Raw genomic sequence first — 20,544 nt, forward strand, 5'->3', positions numbered from 1 at the left:
AATTCTCTATTTGTCCCTATCGATGCACATTAATTTCAGCAATAAAAAAAATGGAATGTTTTGCCAGGCAGTGATATTAAATACTGCTCTGTTTCATAAACCCATTTATACTGAACCATGTTGCATTTATTTATTCATTATTGCTTTTGGCCTTTGTCTTCTGAATAATTTTGCCCAGCCTTCAAAGAGGTCTAGTAAAAGCAATGACAGGAGAGAACATAACAAGCCTGCTTCTCTCATTGGGATTGCCCCAGTTTAGGCTGCAGTGTGGTGAGAAGATCCCTCGTATCCAAGCACTGGAGTGAGACCGGAAAACAAGACCAGCTTTAACTTGGAGTGGACAGTTCATTTATGCAATATCTGGCTTCAGATAATGAAAGGCACCTGCAAAAAAGCAAAAGAAGCTTTTTAAGTCATGCTGTGACAACCTCACAGCATGGGGCCATGCCAACTACAGGTTGACATTGTCATATTTAATACTGATATATCAAAGGAAAGAGACTAATATTTTTATTCCTAGGACAAGTTTGACAAAACTCGATGTATCTGGGATTATATACTATAATGATTCTTGAGCTGACCTCATTAAGAACATATGTTTCTAATAGTGGAATGCCAGTGGTTATTTCATTTTGGACAATCCTTATGTTCTACCTAATGGCAATCAGGTTTCATGTCTCAACAATTAATAACATCAAGATGTTGTTGACATCACTTAAGAAAATAATTATGCAGCAGAAATCTTGCTTGAACAATCAGCTATCTCAGCAGTGCTCAGCCCCGTTTGGAGAGAAGCAGTAGTGGAGCATTAGGACCTATTCTCAGATTTTTTTTTGCATTGCAAGCAGAAAGCAGAGCATTGCTCAGCGGTTACGCTATCCTACTTGGCCATGTGAAGGCCCCAGTACTCACTTTGTCCATACTGTCCATACTGGTAGCCGGTGACGGGGTCCATGCTGTAGCCCGTGGTGCTGTAGGTGGGTGGGCAGTAGGACTGGGACGTGGGCAGGCTGTCCAGGCTCTTCATGTGCTCGAGCCGCTGGCTGCAGCTGGCCGACACCGTGGTGGTGGGCTCCAGACCCCCGGTGAGGGGGGACAGGGCATAATCAGTTTGGGGCTGGTGAGGCACCCCGCCGTGGTTGGTCAGGAGGCCCATTACCTAAAAGAAGGGGTGTAATAACACAAAGAGTTAAAATACACGAAGGCTGCGTTGCACACAGCCGCAGGCCTACCGAAGCCCCTCAGTTATTTCCTAAAGATAAGTAGGCTTGCTATTGAACCAGTGCTTTGGGTATCCTAATCAAAAAGAAGAAAAAAAGTGAAAAAAGAGTGATGCACAAAGATGGCAAAATAAGGAATGAAGCAAACAAGATTGAAAAAAAACTTAAAAGTTTTAGATTGGCTGCTCTTGTGACCCAACTGGGCCTTCCATAAGTGTTTGTTCCTCACGGTCTTGATTCAAGAGACCAAGAAACAGGTGATGGATCTTCAGTCACACTCGAGCTGTTGTGTGTAGTCTACACATGCAGAGAAGGTGTGAAAAAGCTCACACAAATAATTGCTGTGAGGTCAATAATCACTAAAACACTAAAATTTGGAAGCAATCACAGAAACACAACTGATGATGGGAGTAACAAAAGACTCCAGCACCCAGGAGAACAGGCAGAACTGGGAAGGGGCAGAGCACATGAAACTCACACTGCTGCTGTGTGCACTGTCTGCCAACCCCTTAAAAGCTGAAATAACTTTTTTTTTTTCTCTCTTCCAAATTGGATCCTAAAAAAAATATTAATATTTATTAGGACTACTCAAGTTTCTTTTCCATTTTAGGAACAACAAATATTTTTCTTATCCCTTTGGAAAATTACCTGCTCCTACAAACTCTGGCATGCTTAATGGTCTGGTATTGGATCAGCAGGACACAGTATTAGCTAAATTAGAATCTGTGTTCATTTCATACTGAACTAATCTTCATCTTTCAAGATTAACACTAATACACTTTAAAAAAAATGCACAAAAAGCACACACATCGTTCATTTATATTGTAAACTGTTACTTTAGAAAGTATTTACATTAGTACAAGTAGCGTGGTTTTGACTATGTTTTAAAATACACATGGTTTTATCAGGGGAAAAAAAAAGTTTTCAAATTAAGCAAATAGATCAGGTAACACCTCAAAAAATATACTATGTACTTAGAGTAGCTAACCTCTTTTCTGTTTAATGGTTTCAATAGAACAAAGCCCCAAACAACATCATTTGAACACTGACACTGAAAACGTGAATGCAAAAAAAAAAAAAAGGGATTTATTTTAGCAGTTATTCTAGAGAGAGAATGAGAATTTATCTTTGAGATTTAAAGCTTTCAACCAGACACTGCCTCAAAACCACCCAAATTTTAGTAGCATCAATATCTAATGTTTTTGCTGGGGCCAACCTCCAGGAGATTTATCTTCTCTAACGAACTAAAATTAACATTTAATGAGTTTTAATTTAAGAGTTTAAAATTAACTACATCGTAACACAAGTCTTTAGGCATCTTTTTATTAAGTGCATATGCATCTAATAACTCGGACACTTTTAAGACAGTTTGAGGCAGAGAAAACTGAATCTGAACAGTAACCATCTCCTCAGAAATACCTCCTCCAGAGGCCTTAGGAATCATCCTGCAGTTGATTAGTATCTAAATAATTAGATTTTTGGTCATGTCTGTTTTGAAAGCTATAAGGGAAGTAGCCTCGAGGCAGAAGTCTTTTGCACGGTATGTGCCATGACCTTATCACCCATACAAGGAGTTACAGGAAGGGCATAGCCGACTTTCACCTAATCAATTAGAAAGCCATTAACGGGCCAGTTCTGCAGTGTTCAACAGCCTCAGCTTAGCTCTGTACAGGAGACACGGGAAAGTTCAGGTCTTGCAGGTCAGATCTGCTGCTTGCATGAAGCAATATAGTTCTAAATATAATAACTAAGGAGTACAAGAAATTTAATCAGTCCGTACGCCATCTAGGTCTAACAGATTCTGGATTAGCTTGGGAAAGCCGAGATGACAGTTGTCCCCCACACGGACATGGGTCCCAGAAAAGGTAGCGAGAACAAACAACATGAAAAGGAAAACAAGGGCTGATCTAACAGCCAGGGCCAAATGCTGCTGTAACTACTCAGAACAACTCCTATAAATGCCAGAGATCGGGTTGTAAGGGTTTGGGTTACGTGATATGTTTTGTTCTCAATTAAAATAAAAACCACCCTGAAATGCTGATGTGGAGGCTTTGAGCTTATATGCAACAAATAGCATATACAATTGATAAAATTATATGCTATTAGAAAACAAAGCTGCATTTAGGAAGAAAAAAAAAAAAAAAGAATACAATGATCTGCAAACAGCAAACTCTGCAGAAGAGATTGTTGCTTTTTGAGAGCAACAATCCCAAATATTCATTAGGCCAAATATCCCTAGCTGGTAGGATCAGCTTAACATCCCTAGACGAGGATATGATCCAGAAAGAGGAGGAGAAGTTGTATGATGAAAGCTTTCAAAATGTGTAAGCAACATCTGGTCCATTATCAGCTATTATAAGAAATACTTCTATTATCAACAAAATAAAGGCTATTAAACTGAGAAAAAGCTTATTCCCTTTAAATGAAACATTATGCCTGTTAATGCGGTTGGTATTTTAGGATGTAGGACCTACCATAGGCACAATAAAATTCTCATATGTTTTAATTCATTTACGCATGCCTGCATTTAATATGCTTTGTGACCATGTCTGCAATTAATATGATTTATGAGAAAAGAACATGTGCAATATTTTGGGGGTACAGTGATACAGTTTTCCCCCCTCCTGTGAATGAAAGATTTAATGAAACAGCTCAAGGAAAATTGTTGGCAGTTAACGTATTAAGTTGAACTGACAGAATCATGAGTAAACTTTAGTGGAGTTAATGATATCCTCTTATCTGACCCTGACACATTTGCAGCATGTAATTTACAGAAGCTCTGTCCAGGGAATCCTGACAAATGCTCCTAACGATGTCAGGGCAATGTTCCATTCTAATGGGAAGCAGATGTGGGTCAGATACCCTCATTCATCACTAACACTGAAAATTTCAGCCTCCTCCTAAGATGAATGGCATTACCTGCTGTTAACTCTTTTCACTGTAGAAAAACCTCTCAATAGCAAAATACTGTACGAAAAGAGAAGAAAAAAAGGCACTTGAAAAGGCTAGTTTTGCTGCATTGGAACAAGAGGGTTTAGAAGGTTAATTACAATTAGCTAGCTACATGGATCTGTACCTACAGAATCCTATAATTTTGTTGCTAGTTCATTATATTTGTATGAATATTTCTACTATATAAAGAAAAAGAAGAGAAATAAGGGTGTTTTTTGTGCCAAGTGGCAAGCACGGGAAACTAAATCCTCCAATTAATATGAACAGGAGCAAATATACCAACTCTGAGCATCTTGGACCTTCCACATACTCAAATAAGAAGAGACTTTTATCACAATGTCACACCCCTAGACTTCAGCAGCAGCTGCGCTGAGATCAGAGAAGATGCCCTGGTCTACCTCTGGGATGATTATGAAGATCACTGGATCCTTCAGAAATCATACATTTATCTACAGGAGATTACTCATGTTCATGATGTTATCACAACCTGTTAATAAATTAGCTTCTTTCCAGGTGCTAGGTCCTGGAATTGCAAGACTCGATAGGGTTACTGAATTAATTGTAAATCTGAACTCCTGGTTGCATGTAAAAGATTACAAAAAAAAAAGAAAAAAAAAGACAACTGAAAAGACAATAACAGAAGGCCCAGGGATGGACATACAGTCCAAGCCTATAGCTATATGAAAACAATTCAAAACTTTTTCAGGCTGTCGTTTCTGGGTACTTGCAACTTAAATTCTTAAACATGACAATATGACCTGTAACAGCTCATAACAAAGCTAAACTTGCGATTATGTTGGCTCTCACACACCTGCCCTCCCTCATTGGAGGGCACAATTTTGTTTCATATTAAAGCACATTTAAAAAAAAAAAAAAAAAGTGTTTTCTGTATTTGAATATACTATTGGAATTTTTGCTGGCTAATGGCCTGAGGATGTGATCTGCAAAGCTTTTACAAGACTCCCCACACTGAACTCAAGCCATGTTTCACATTCCCAATAGATATAGGATGAGACTTAATTCAAAACAGAAACGTCCCTACAACAACTACTGAGTGATCTTAACACGCGGTGAAGGTTGTCCATAGAAGATAATAGACAAGCCTTGCGTTCCAACCAGAAAGGAAGTCTACTCATGGCCGCTTCTGTCAACGTATAAGTCAGGCCTCTAAAGCTGGACTGAGTAGCACTGGCTGCAAGCACAAGTACACACTAGTTTGACCAGGATAAGCCTTTCTGTATTCCAACTCAGCATTTTTCTTTTATAAGAACATGATAACTATTATCTGTATTTTGACAAAAATCAAGAAAAATTCTCTCTAGAGAAATAGGAATTTTCAATTCCTGTTCAAGGAGTGACACACTGCTTTCTGAAATAACTCTGCTAAGATTGAAATTTTGCTGTTTCAGATCTCACCGCAATATATGCTTTTCACTGAATCATGTTGTAGTATTTTTAATAACACCTAAAATATAGAGCTTAGTGACTCAAGGGAGGCTTCTGTGACTACACATGACAAAGGCCTCATTCATATATACATCCTTAATTGAATAAATATTCAAGTATTTAGATTCATTAAAGAATTGGAACTTACCAACACAGCAAGGTTCAGCACTGAGTACATTCTAAATAGTACAAATTATTTTGGGGGAAAATAAGTCAGTTCTGTTGGCCTTCAAAATCATAGAGTGCAAGTAGATTGCTTTTGGTTGTTTTGGGTCTTGAATTGTGTGATGTCAATTGAATTTTTCAAATTTTACATGAAATCACTACAGAAATCCATTGTTCACAATTTGAAAAATATTATAAACAGAGATGATACTTTATGGTATTTTTTTCCACCTCTCAGTTAAAAAGAATAAATCAGAAAAGCTGGAAGATGTTGAGAATTTGAAGTTAAGGAAAGCTTAGATTTTGTTCGCAGAAGCAAAATTTTCATCAGAAAAATAAATTTTGTGATAAAACACCAAGCAGGCTTACTGCAAAAGCTCCATCCAGCATTCAAAACCAAAGACTATTTCAAATTATAAAAGTTCAAAAGCAGGAAAGCTTTTAGATAAATTGCATCTTCTTACAATGCCTAAATTTAATGCCTTGCGAGAGTCAAACATTCAACTATGAATTTGCTATATTATTTGAAGACTGTCACATAAAAAAAGGGGTTAAAAATCAAGATATCAATATAGTTGGATATACACAGGGTTGGTTTACTGTTAGACTTTCACATTTACAATGTACATGTTTTCTAAACATTTGTTTTTTGTGAAATTGCAGTGTGACTGGCTTCAATTAGCAGAAGTGTCCAAAACTATCTTGTACTTCTGTGCAGGTTTTTTCAGCTATAAGACATCTAGGTTTTTTGTTTTATTTTGCTTTTCTTTTTGGAGAGTAGCACAACTGACCTTCTTGGAGGAAAAGAGAAGGCCCAGAGAAAGAAGGTGGGAGGGAGATCCAAAACGCAAGGTCACCATTTTGTTATTTTTCAATAAGTGTCATTATTACTCTTGTGAGATAACAATCGTGAGACTGTTGGATCTATTTGTATCCCAATCCAAAATAGAAATAACCACAGATAACTCTGCTGATTTTTTTTGCTCCATTTTAGAGAAACTCGTGCTTAGGCAGATTATATCATGTGGGTTAACTTTATTCCTCACAGCTTTATGACCTCAGTCCCATGTTCTCAGGTCATTCAGAGAACAGCTCTCAAAGCCAACACCATCATATTGGCAAAGATCTCACAAAGATCATGAGCTTCTCATTGTGCGGGACTTGGTTCCAAATGATGTTTTTTTCTGAGGACAATAAATTGGACAGTGGGCAGAATGTAAAGGAAAAATATTAAGGAATTAACAGTTGCTTATTGTTCCCTCCATCTCTTTTAATGGGGGAAATGCAAGGCTTTAGCTCCCAGTTCCTGTATTTCCCTTAAAAGCAGAGTTAACAAGACAGTATGAACCTGTCTCTCGTAACTGATTCGACAGCTGTCACAAGATCCATACTTAAGGTTAATGAAAACCAAGTGCTCTCAAAAGACTTGAGAGGCAAATCACTTAAGATCTATCTCCCCAAAAAGAGTTACAGAATAATTGTTAAACTCCAGCAGAGAAATGTTTTGACAGTAGAAGAAAGAAACCTTGACAGAGATTACATTTTTACTACTGTTTAGAAAAAAAGTTTGGAATTTTATTTTTGATCAAGATGATTCCTGGGCTCCCGGTAATTGCTTGACAACAGCAAAGTACATTAAAGGCCGCTGTGATCCTCCTCTACGCAAACACTCAACGCTCAACACACTTCCCTTTTGAAAAGGCAGCCTCTCAAGATGTTGGCTCAACTCCGTCAAGGGAGCAGCCAAGGAAAAAGAGAGCTTGGAGGTTTTGTGAAGGGAAAAGGGAAAAATTGTTTCCAACAGGAGAGAGATTGCATACAGACATAGTTCTTCCTTGTGTAAAAACTTCTGAATTACTTTTTAAGGTTGGGTGCTGCATGGAAAAGGCTTCTCCGTATCCCAAAGGAAGCAGTTCAAGATACCCAACTCCTGTCCTAAAAGCAAACTGTGCTCCGGTAGGACCTGCGCTTGCAGGATAAATGTTTTGACAGGGGCTCTTTTGCTTTACAGCCTGGGAAGTGGGGGCGATTGCACTCCAGTCCTGTGTGTGCTTGTGAGCGCATAGATGCTATTCCCTAATAAGCTGGAGCTAACAATTGGTTGTTAAAAGAAAATGCACTGAGCAACTGAAACCTAATTTGAAAAGGAAATAAAATATTCCCGTAAATATATGCATGAATGCCAAGAAGCTGCATAATAGGCATAGAAAACACAAAAATATGCAATTTACATATATTACACACTAATAATCTCTGTTCTGACATTATGTTTAAAGAGCTCCGGCTGAGACGGAGTGCTTGCAGTTTGGTTGCTTTTCCATAAAATACAAACAAGGACCCTCCTGGCTATCAGTTCCCCAAGACATTAATCACTGTCTCATTCCTGCAAAAGTCAAGCCTTTGTAGGTCTGGGAGAGAGGTTCTCTCACCACAACCTGCCAATAACGACTAAACCAGATGAACACAGAGCATCATCAGTCATCTTGGGAGCTGCAGATCTCGCCTTGATGTTGGGAGGCGCTGAATGTTAACAAGGTGGCACTTCAGTCAGAGCAACTTCCAATCCATTCCCAACAAACCACCAGTCCCGCAGGACAGGTTCGTTGAGGAGCACTCACCTTCCCCAAACTGACCAAGACCTGCAGTCCTCTCGTTTCTAACTACATGGCCAACATGATAAAATAAAGTTACAGCACTCCTGCTATTTCCGCTCGTCCTTGCCCTTTTACACCGGGCTTGCCTTAAATAAGGGTTTTGTCCGTTGTATCCAAGAACAAAGTGTGAAAGAAAACATCCACAGTGGAAAATAGGGCAACCCCAGGAGTCTTTGTGGCAGACCCTCCTCAGGAAAAACTGAACTCAAATGGGAAACAGATTTAATAGGAGTATGATCTGGTGAATCGTCATAGATTTCTTCATAGATCCCGTGAATCTCTTTAGATTTGGGTTGTATATTCAGGGGGGTTCTTTTATCAGAGAGATCATTCTGGTGTCAGACTTTCCTCCCGGGCTCCCCAATAATTCACCACAAATTCAGCTTTACAAACAATATCCCCAGAGCGCTTGCCTGTGAGAGGGACACTGATGGGTGGAAACATTATGCTAATTGCTCACACACCCAGATTTATTGTGGCCAAAAACCCACCAGCGAGTAAAACACCCTCTTTCCGCCTCATCTAAATTCTACGCACACTCCCAGCATCTCAACATGCCCACTCAGCAGGAAAATTCCCATTTCTCTTTCTTCACGAAAACCCTCCACACAGAACTGGCTCAGACTCCAAAGGGGAGCAAAGAGCCCTAGAGAAGCCTGACAAGAAGATCCTCTGGAACATACCCCCAAATTAGCTTAGATTTTGCACACAAGAATGTAACATACACAGCACCAACATCTTTGGCTCTTGTTTGGGGTGTAAAGCACAACTCTTATTTCACTCATGTCCCACAAATTGTTTCACAAAATTTATTTACCTGAGGTTACATCACTCAAGAAGGATGGAAATGATTAGATATACACAAAGTCTAGGGATGTTGGTTTATACCAAGGTCTCTAAATCAGCGTTTAGGCCCCAGAATTATTTTGGAGCAGCCACTGCTAATTCTGACGAACCTTTGGTGCTGGGTTTTTGTTTTGTTGAGCAGCAGAAAGATCTTTATTAGCCTATCAAGTCACTGATGCCAAGAAGCTGCTCCACGTCTAATCACTGACTGTAGGGACGCTGCCCCACGTACATTCACTGATAGTTGCCTGAGCAGCCCCCTCCTAGCCCTGTTGGTGAAGGGGCAGGAGCTCCAAACATGGGGGTGGGAAAGGTTACCGAATTCTAAGGAAAAGAGAAGTTTCCAAACATAAGGACAGAGGCGGTGCAAAGAAGCACAGTAACTGATTAGTCTAATCTCTTCTGCGATCTCCTTTTGATTATATCAAATCTCCAATCAGCAAGACTTTGGGGGAAAACCTGGCCTCTTTTTTTTGTCCCCCTTTTGCCCAGACATCACAAGATTTCTTTACTGTTGCGCTCAATTTCTGTGTCACAGACAATAAAAGCTTTGTGAAAGAGGGGGGGGGAAAAAAAAAAGAAAAAAGATCCCATTTTCCATAACCAGAACCAATATGTATTTAAACTGACACTAACTACTTTTAACAGATTAACTCTGACCCCCCAAAAGATATTTATGTCAAAATTGTGGAAGTCTTGCACACTGCGAATCTGGTCATCAAGAAAAAAAGGCAACTAATTTAATGTTATGGCTCTCGTTGGCGTTTGCATTTAGAGATCTTCAGAACAAAATCCATTCATGTCTTGTTGGAAGTATAACCATTTGTTTTTCTGTTGGTATTTTTTTTTCCTGAGGTTTCGAACCATAAAGTTTTGTACCCCACTCTATGCTATAGGAATCTGTGAAACTTAATTACATTTACTGTTACAAAAAAGGGTTTATGAACTTTTGCCTTTGGGCAAAAATGTTTATTTCATTGCCTTTGTTATTCATTCTTTTCAACTCCAGTGCCTTTGAACTTTTCAGCTGCACAGAGTTATCACTGTTGCACAGGAACCAGGAACTGTACTCGCGAGATGCAAACCACAAGTTGAAGAAAACGAAGGAGGCAAAGATATACGAGTCGTTATTTTGGCCACCCTTTGTGCCATTAAAATCTCATTTTCTGCCTATTAGAATGCCCTCTCCCTGCTTAGGCAGTGGTGATAGTCCGTGATTAGTGTGTAATTGAGTATAATTGTCTTTTCACTTTTCATTTGTGTCATTCTGAGCTTCTCTCTGTTTTTCTAACCACCGAGAGGAAAAAAGGGTAGAAAGAAGATAAAGCTGTTAAAACTCTCACTCTCAGCCCTGAAGAGATTCCCGATTGTAATTATAGATTGCATCCTCTTTGTGACTTACCAGAATTTAGTGGACATCTCTCCCAGCACCTGGGCAAAGCTCACACTAATAAACTAAACTCTCATCTACTTAAGCTTTGATTAATAACGTCAACTTCTGACAGATGCCACATGTAGGAAAATTTAACCAACCTTTTGACACGCAATTACTGAGGCAATTTATTAACACGATCTCCTAAAAAGAGCTCATGCAAGTTAGCAAAACAATTATGGCATGCATACATTTACATATTGCCCAACAACAGGAATACTCCAGGTTTATGTATTTCTAACTCGATTAGAGCTCCTCTCAGTGTGCACAGTCCAGCCCCTGGAACTCGCCTGTTAGAGCTCGCCTGCAGTTTTCCTAGATGAGCTGGAAAACCTCCGTGAGGTTATCTTCAAGAGATGTTTTATTTACAAAAAAGCTACAAGATCAGAGCTTCCAAACTTTCCATACCCAGGCACGGAGCTTCAGGAAAATACAAGCACATTACCAATGCCTGACAACTGAATGTAAACATGAAGTCTGCATGATTACATTATAAACCACTCAAAATTAAATATAAGCTATGAGCCTCGATTCAGCCAGTACAAGGAAAAAAAAATATATATATATTTATTAAAAAAAAAAAGAAGGAAACCAGCAAACTGAAATCATGTGGCTTGTATAAAGAATACATTATGGTTTAAATTTGGCAATTCATTATACCGTGGCCTGAGGGAATAGACTCTTTGGTTCGAGTATACAGCAAATCCTCTGTCTGAAAACACAGGACTGACCTGAGGTGAAAGGCCATTGCCAATGGCAGGGTTCATGGGATTCGCGGGCCCGGACGGAGGCACAAAGCTGTCTGTATAGCTGGAAAAGCCGTGCCGGCTGCTGGGCAGGCAGTAGGCAGAGCCGCTGTCCGGGTTCGAGGGGAGGCTGCTTTGGTGCACGCTGCTCGGAGGAAGCGGCTGAGGTCTGTGGACGGTACCGCTCGGGTCAGACACGGCTAGGAGCAACAGAAACACGTCAGTATGGGTTTTTTTCTTCTGTTTTGCTGGCATAATGAATTGATTACGCGAGGCTTAACCCGCTGTAATTCCATCAGGACCTGCATCTTGGTTATACGGAAGGGTATGTTGTTAATATTACCGAGTATCTAACCGGGCCAGCTAAGCCATGCAAGAGTTCTACCAAATCACCGTTACAACATACACTGTGAAAATCGGAACAGACCCATGCATTTCTCAAGCAATTTTCAGTTGGGCCCATACCATTTAGAATCAGGTATTACCATTTAGAATCAATAAAGCAAAATAAAATTAAAAATAGAAAGAGGAGGTAGGGAGAGCTTTATATCCTTAGCAGAAAGGTAGTCCTCTTCCTCCTGCAGGTCACAGCACAGTTCTTCCACGGTTCATAGCAAAAGCAGTAGTGATAGAGAAAGTTTGGGGCTTTGCAAAATTCCCTTGAGAAGAGTGTGGCCTTGTAAAAGCACCCACCAAACAGCAGTGGTCCAAATCTCAGGGAGGCAGCAGGGAGAACACCCGGTTTATATAAAATCTCACCTGTAAGAGTTTTTGTTTTGTTTTTCCTTGAACAGAAACATCTAACGCAGCTAAGATTTAAAGCTCCTTTGTGCCTCCAAGCCAAAGCCAACATGTCTTTGGTGCTACATTTGAACACGAAACGCTCCTAACACGGGTGAGCCCCAGGCAGCGCCGGTCACAGCTCTGCCCGAGCACCTCTTTGCTGCCCTACCTTGTGGTATGGAGGTGGGCTGGTAGGACGGCTCCGAGAGCGGGTAGGTGGGCAGCGTCGGCATGGCGCTGGGTGGAAACCCTCCCGGGATGAGGTGGTTGAAGGCCATCAGTTGGTTGGCTCCCGCCTGCTTCCTCCATCGAGCTCGACGGTTACTAAACCAGACCTACAAATGTTTTAATTAGGCACATTTGATTTTCATACACTTCATATAGGTGTGTTAGCAATAAGAGCATCATATATCAAAAGCATTTAGTGTCCAAGAAATATAAGTAATCCATACTGAGCACATCTGCCATCAGTCTAAGTCCTAGGAGTCCTTGGCAGCCTCTTCCATGGTTTAACAGCAGCTCCCGAACTCTACTTCTCCTTTCAAATACAGCCTCTCCAGGGAAACAAGATAATTAGTACTGTTAATAGCTATCCATCATAATCTCGTTGTGCAAAAATTAAAGGAAAGCAGCTCTCCATGTGATCCAAGTGCTGGCCGGAGCTCTCTAGTCCACATTCCTCCCAGCAAGTTTTTGGTATTCATGTATGTGCAAAGCATCTCAAATTTATGAGTAGATCAGAATTTCATCGCAGAACTATTTTGAAATCTAGTCTCAGGACAGCGAGAGAGAGTGGGAGAGTTTAAATTTTCCATCAAGCAATCAAGGCACCCCAGCCTTGCCACCTCCTTTCCATCCCTGCAGGGGCCTGATGCATATATCTCGTGTTTTTCCTGAAGTTTGGATCTGCCTTGACAAAAACATTAAATGGATTTATCAAAAACATGACCATAGCAATGGCCCCAACTCTCACCATCACCTTTTTATAAATAAACCCACTGAGGTTCTGATCCCCAGTTACTCTAACAACACAATTTTTGTTATCTGCCATGGCCTTGTCCTTCTCACATACTGTGACCTGTGCTTAAAACAAGCAAGATCCAATCTAGAGCCATAAGGGCTGGGGATTTGGGTTGAATTTCTTGTGGAAACAAAAGCAATGAATAAATCAGCTACTGCACTTTACAGCCCTGAAATACAACATTCTTATACAAACAGGGTTGTCTTGGAAGAAGCACAATCTGCTTGTATCAGTGTAACATGTATAAACTAAATCATTGTGCCAGGCGTTGGGCAAATGTCTACATGGACAGATTAAATGGAGCTGGTTTAAGTGGCCCAAGTGTTTGAAAGTGATGCTCACTTTCAAGGCACGTTTATTTTGGCTCCCTGGTTTCTACGTTCACTTTCAAAGAAGGAATGCAAATCACATAACCAATTTTTGGGGAAAAAAACACACTACTGTGTCCAGCCAAAATTTACATCTCTGAAGCACTCAAAAACAGATGAATTAAGAGCAGACAGTAACAAGACTTTTAAGGGAAGTATTGGAGAATGCAGTTTTCCAAGCACCTAGATTTGGGCTGACCAGAAATCACTCAGCAATATAATATAAAATGTTATCTTGCATTGGTAGAGAATGGATTAGGTGACTTCACAGATTTCTTCTATCTCTGTTTTCTCATATTTAGATATTTCTTTTTATTATCATTTTTAATTAGTTTGCAACTGATCATGCCAACATCTTATTTTGCTGATCTCAATAGGATATTCTTTAAGAGACATATTTATTCACTTGGGAAACACAGTGGTCTAATTAGCGTTGACATTTCCATAGCTCAACCAGAGACACAGTGCATTCTATGTGCTTTTAAGGAAAAAAAGATCTCTGAACCAACAGCATGAAACATATGAGATGTGAATTTTGCAGGAAACCAGAGGATATTTTGTGTTAAATACAGTCCTGACCATTGCAAGCACGAGTGCCAAAAACATACAAAGTCCAAGGGCTGATGTATTGTTGATGACACTTCACATTCTAGCCAAAGATTTTATTTTTTGCCTGTTGCCTTGTGGTATTTTCCCCAGTAACCATCCCCTAGCACTTTCAACTCCCCATGTACCCCGCAATCTGCAAACCAGTGTGTCCAGAATTACACCTGGAAGTGGCTCCTCTTTCCATGGAAAGAATGTTCTTTCTTAGCCTAATGTTTAGAACATCTCCTTGTTTGCAGTTGGCCAGTTTATCCATATGAATTCCTCCTTCATCTTAAAAAAAAAACACCAAAAAACTGCAATTATAGAGTCATCTACCAGAAAAAAGAAAATGCTGTGTGCATTCTTAATCCTATGTATAATGTAAGAGGAATAGCCCCAAAAAGAGGCACTATAATTTTTCCATAAACCACATGAGGAGTGACTATAAAGATCTGCTGAGAAGTCCTCAATGTTTCTAAACCTGACTCGCATTCCCTCATCCCATCTCCTACCAGGACTGTGCTGTTTGGAGTATAAGCTCAAAGCATTTCAGAGGAGCTGAGTACAAACAAAGACTTTTTCTGGCACAGGTCCTCCTTCCTCTGTGATTTTCCAGCAAACACTTATCACCAGTTTTTGTTTCTACCAGTCTCTACTGAAAAGAAACTAAAAAGCAGAGTCTGGACAAGAGGTTTCAAAGCTCACTAACAGCTAAGGAGTTGCGACTTCTTTTATCCCTTCTATCTTCCCTTACAGACCAGAAAAAAATTCAAGTCTAGCACACATTAAAATATCTTTTTTAGTTTTTCCTCCAATACTCAAGATTTTGAGCCTAGAGGACTCCTATTTGCATCTGTGCTGATTATTGACTTATTACATCTACATAACTGAGGCTATCATAAGCTTTTTGCAAAAAAGTTTGTAAGCTTGTAGCAAGTTTGACATAGGAACATCCAACTCCATCCTAGCAGCCTCAAGAGAGATATCAGCCTGAATTTTCAGACATGTTCTTCTACTAACCAAATTTTTCTTTTGGAAGCTTTGAAGCAAAAGAACATAAGATTTGTCCAAGAAGAGCTTTTTCAGAATGAGATGCACTCATGTTTTTGAGCTCTTTTCTACTTTCTTCCACTTGTTCACACAGAACAAAACAGTCCCTTCAACCATGAAGACCATGAAGAGATGGGTCTGACCAGCCAACCCATTAACCAAGGTGGACTCCTGGGCCTCTACCAGTCACAAAGCAAAGCTGAACCCTGTTTGTCTCACCGTGAGCAGGCTGGGGCTGATGGCAGCTCCTCCAGCTCATCCTTGCAATGAGGCAAGCGTAGAACCTCCATAAACCTCCAGTTCATCATTTAAGAATGCTTTGCCAAAAGACTGAATAAAATAACTCTTACCATCAGGCTGAACCAAACTCCTGACTGCTGCCAGAGACTGCTCAGTTCAGCCAGGTCTAAAAATAAACCCGATGTGGGAATCATAAGGTGGCCAGGAAGGATGCTACCCACAACATTCCTTATGTGCTGTTTGTTACAGAAACCATAACCGCACATCTCTGAAGCTCAGGAAAAGCCTTTGATCTTTATCTACAGTGGGGAAAATTTCACTTCTGGAATTAGCCTTTGGATTGATCCAGTAAAAATAGTCCAGAGGCCTTAAGGGCCTTTGTGGCAACTTAATGAAGCTTTTAATGAGTTTTTAAACTGGACTAGCAAGGCATTGCATTTTTTCTCATAGTATGTAAAGCCTTAACATCATATATGCAAGGTCTGACGTTTTTCTTTTAAGATTCATGCTAGGTCTTGGGGGCTTTGAGTTTTCAAATTGCATCTGCCAAACGCTCCACAGTAAAGTCCTTTCTTCTCCCTTCGCTATTGGGAGGCTCCAATGTCCAATGTGCACAGTAGATCTGGGACACCCTTGGAAGAGGTAGAAGACACAGCCTTACTGTCTTCAGATGCCTCCTGGACTAAAACAGGGGGGAAAAGAGTGACAACCCTAAAGCACAAAGGCTCTGCAGGAGGAATTGTAGGGAGTCTTGGAGCTCCTTATTACACCCAGTGCTCAAGTATTTGTGACAGTTCAAGTTACACATCTTGTGATTCTTGCAACATGGAGTTTGTTTCAACATTTCTCCCCGCCAAAGCCTTTCTTGTCCTTGGGATTAAGTGCATAGATAACATCCACAGTGTCGTGTCTGTTTTCAGTTGCTTGCAACTTCCAAAAAATTCCCCCTAGGGGCTAAAATGTTCCAAGTTTGATCTGAGTCCAGGGTTGGCAATTTTTCTTTCCCCTTCCAACCAACTGACCAGCTTAGAAACATGCATTTGGTCACTCTTCAACAGTGGGAAAGTGAGAAAATAAATGTTTTGGAGGTTTGAGAATCTCCCTTTCATGAGGGACGAGGACAGCCCTAGGGAACGGAGGGGAAGGGGAAGCATGGGGGTGGTGGGGTGGGAAAAAACAGAACAAGACGCAAGTGCTCTACATGGGGGGTGAGAACAGCAAGGCCAATGTGGTTCTGGTCAAATAAACAGCTTCCCAGTATAATAAAACAACTCTAAGAAACTGGTCCTTGCAGCAACCCCCCACCAGAAAAATCTCAGGAGAAGGCGAATTTCAGGATTTGCACACGCTGCAAGAGTGGCTTTTCTACAGGGCGCTTGAGCAGCAAGCAGTCAAAGAGGCCTTTGTGCACATTTTCACATAAAATCGGGTATCTCTGATCTCTGTCATACTGTTCCCAGAAAAGGAGGATGACTAAAAAGCTCAAACACTACATCAGGAGGGCTAGTCAGCCCCCTCCGCCTCGAGTCTCCCAGGGTTATTTCTTTTCACAAGTCTTTTATTTCATGCCCATCATAGGTGGCTATTTTAAGGGGCTATAGAGAAGTGCTGAATGCTGATAAGGCAAATCCTGTATCCCTTAATCCACTGATAAATCACTTTGCCAGGCTTCAAGAGTACCAGACAGATGGAGTACCCGAGGAAAGTACCCACAGGCTGGCTTCCCACTTCAACCCCAGCTCATCTCTAAGGCAGAAAGGTTTTTGTTCTGGTATTTTAATCACTGATTGACTGGGAACTTTCTTCCATGCTGGGTTAGGTAAAATATCCATATGTCAGAGGTAGCAGGGAATTTGCAAGGCTGTAGATCATAGGAGTGGTGTGAGACAAGGTGCATCTCAAGGGAACCAGGGAAGGAATGTGAAGAGTCACAGGGTTAAAGCCACATTAAGACAGCTGTTATGTTAATGAGTGCTCTGCTTTTCCACTAACTGTGGGTCATTGATTCAGAAAAACACAAACAAGGACTTTTTCATTCTCTCATATCTTTCCACTGAAGCTAAAGAAGCCTAAAAATATATATCCTAGGTCCTGATTGCCTTGCTAATAGATCTTACCTAGAAAGTTATCCTTGTAGTGCTTGTGCAAGGCTGATTCTCAGGGTTTGATTTGGTCTTTCCTCACCCAATGACCCTACACATGAAGCTGTTGTGTTAGCACTTCACTTAGTAAACACATGAAGAACAGATTTATGTCCCACTGAGCTTGCCTTCCAAGAAAAACTCATCCATACATTTGATTTTCTTTCATGGTCATAACACAACACTTAAAGGTCGGGTGCGACATCTGCAAAAACATCTGGCAGGTGAAACCACTGAGCAGGAAAGTCTGGATCCATCAGGACAGGCGCCCAACAGCAGGGCTGTGCTGCAAGACATGCGCTTGCCTTCAGAGCTCAGACTGGCACTTGGGCTTACTGGTCCCAGTTTGCAGCATGATTTACTCCTCCAGCACTTTAACTTGTTTCAGACTATGCAGATGTAGCCAAAGTTGTGAAGATCTAATAATTTGGAGGTTTTATTGTTCTGAATTAAACTCATAAAAGATATTATGAAATCTAAATCTAGTCGACTTCCTAGGTTAAACTGGAAGTAAACTGTGGATACCACACCAGGTATCCTGTTATCTTACATGGTTCTATATACATGGCTCTTTTCAAATGCTTCTGTCCTCTATTAATGCCTAAGACCCAAACAGCAACAGATGAAACCAATTAAACAGCTATAAACTGGTAGTTTAACTGATAATGTGCACAGTGTTGTCAAATGCACAAAAACCAGCCGGGAGAGGACCTTTTTCTCTGAACTCACTCCTATTTATAGCAGGTATGGAGCAACTACCAAGGACAACACAAAACTGCTTTCAAAGCGGCTGTTGTTTCAAAGAGTAGGAACCCCCTGGCCCGTGACACCTCTGAGGTCGCACCTCGTAGCTGCCTGTTTTCCTGCAGCCCGGAGCACAGCCGGGCAGGGCCGAGCACGCACCTGCACGCGCGCCTCCGTGAGCTTGGCCCTCTGCGCCAGCTCCTCCCGCGTGTAGATGTCCGGGTAGTGCGTCCGCTCGAAGGCCCGCTCCAGCTCCTCCAGCTGCTCCGCCGTGAACGTGGTCCGGCTGCGGCGCTGCTTGCGCTTCAGCGGCAGGTCTGGCTCCGAGTCGATGTCCGAGCCTTCCTCCGACTGCGGAGCTGAGGCTCCAGGGAGGAAAACGACAGCGAGAGAGTTAACTTTAGCTCACAATTTGAAATAAAATAAAATAAAGTGACATGACGTGACCAACTGGTAATATTCCCCTCACCTGAACTGAGCTGGTAAATTTCAAAGAAATAAAGAAGCGAGGAATAATTCAGAGTTAAATGCTACACAATGTGAATTTCCTCAATGAAAAAGGTTCATTTATAAATGCAGCGCTTTTGTGAGACCCAAGAATATTTAAGGACCACCAGAAGTCTTTCTGAACATACCAACTATTCAGGTTTCAGGGGGAGGCTCTTTTCTTTAATTCCCCTTGCAACTGTTTGCAAACATTCGGAGACGCTTGAGCAGCACCCGCCTAGTGCCAAATGATCACACAAGTAGACCAGCCCAGGCCCTTCCCATCAACTTATGAGCAACTGCTCCATGTGTCTGCACGACAAACATTTGCATGCCATAAAATATAAATTCCCATCCCATAGATGCACGTGCACAAGACCTTTCCTCTTTAGATACATCACTAAAACCTCATTGCTGAAAGATTATGGAAGCGATTACAAAGGAATGGGAGAATTAGTAAAGAAATTCATTCTCATACATAATCAAGTACTTCCCATCCTGTGCATTGTTTGTCCTGCTTTGTGAACAGTATCTGTGGTCACATTAGCTTATCTCGGTACACTTAAACTTTTCTGCTCTTTTGCATTTTACCAGCTGGCCATAGGCCTACCTAGTATAATCCTGGTACAGTCCAGACATAGGTCACAAAGGTCTGAGACGCGTGTTGCACAGAGAAGCCCTGCAAGAAAAGCTAAGAGCTGTTGCACATTTGACACAATTCTTCCAGTTACACAAGCAAGTGGACTCCAGCACTTGCAACCTCAAGAACTGAAATACAGAAGTGGCATCACTCCCTTCTCCGGAGATTTCAATCCTCATCCCTCTTTTCGCAGGAGGGCTCCTACCATAGAGGCAGCCGCTCATGCTGGACCTCCAGGGTCCCCAAGGCACGAGTGGGATGGGGATGCCTGGATGCAGAGCAGGGATGCGCATCCCAACCGCTGCCCTCCTATCCGTGCGCGCAAGGGGAGCCACCTAAAGAGGGCAGGCGCTCGCCAGGCATCCCGCGGCAGCCGCTCCGGCAACTCCGGGCTCACGGCTCCCACAGACACCAACTCCAAACAGCCTTCCCAACACATCCGAACGTGGCTGACAACACAAAGCTGGAGAGAAATCGCTGTTTCTCCAGCTAAACCCCCACGCACTTTGCTCGCTTACAGCTGCTTTACATTTTTCAATTTCACTCAAGCTGTTTGAGCTAATAAATGCACCTAATCTATTTAGTTGGTCTTACAGCATGAAAAGGACAAAGGGCTTTTTCACACACCTCAGCTGAAGAATTTATGAATTTCTGGACACAAAGGAAGAACAATTCCTGCCAGCCCAGAGGCTCTTCTTTGAGAGCTATCTGCATTGTCCAGGCACCAGCAGTACTTTGGATCCAGGATGCACGGAATATCAGGAAAAACCCCGCAGAGCTCAACATCAGCACTCTGCAAAAAACACTCACTCATGGGGCCTCTCACTTGCATGGCTGTTTCGCCCGCGCACGGCCAGAGGGATGGAGCCCTCCTGGCCTGGAGAACATTATCCCGGAACAAAGAGCCGCCCAGCTGCTCCGGACTGAAGGCTCCGCTCCGGTCCTACCTGACATCTGCCATCTGCAGCAGGCACGGGCTTCACTGGACTTTGCCCGTTTCTCCCTTTATTTTTTATTAAAAA

At 41.6% G+C, this 20,544-nt stretch overlaps 1 protein-coding gene across 4 annotated transcripts in view; it reads right to left on the reverse strand.

Annotated features, from left to right (window-relative positions):
• Positions 1-242: 242 nt before the first annotated feature.
• The window catches only part of PAX3 (paired box 3), a 55,117-nt gene continuing 34,815 nt past the window's right edge, over positions 243-20,544 (reverse strand). For 2 of the 4 annotated variants that reach the window (XM_026040101.1, XM_026040103.1), the window contains exons 5-9: positions 18,556-18,761; positions 12,414-12,579; positions 11,447-11,661; positions 913-1,159; positions 243-384 (exon numbers count right to left, since the gene is read on the reverse strand). In XM_026040101.1, the coding sequence (XP_025895886.1) occupies positions 350-384; positions 913-1,159; positions 11,447-11,661; positions 12,414-12,579; positions 18,556-18,761 (869 nt within the window). In that variant the 3' untranslated portion in view covers positions 243-349. The remainder of the gene's footprint in view (positions 385-912; positions 1,160-11,446; positions 11,662-12,413; positions 12,580-18,555; positions 18,762-20,544) is intronic. The other 2 variants (XM_026040102.1, XM_026040104.1) reach the window with 1 other exon arrangement.

Source organism: Nothoprocta perdicaria, unplaced genomic scaffold, assembly GCF_003342845.1.
Source record: "Nothoprocta perdicaria isolate Ctin4 unplaced genomic scaffold, notPer1 scaffold_25, whole genome shotgun sequence".
In the NCBI taxonomy this organism is placed as follows: Eukaryota; Metazoa; Chordata; class Aves; order Tinamiformes; family Tinamidae; genus Nothoprocta; species Nothoprocta perdicaria.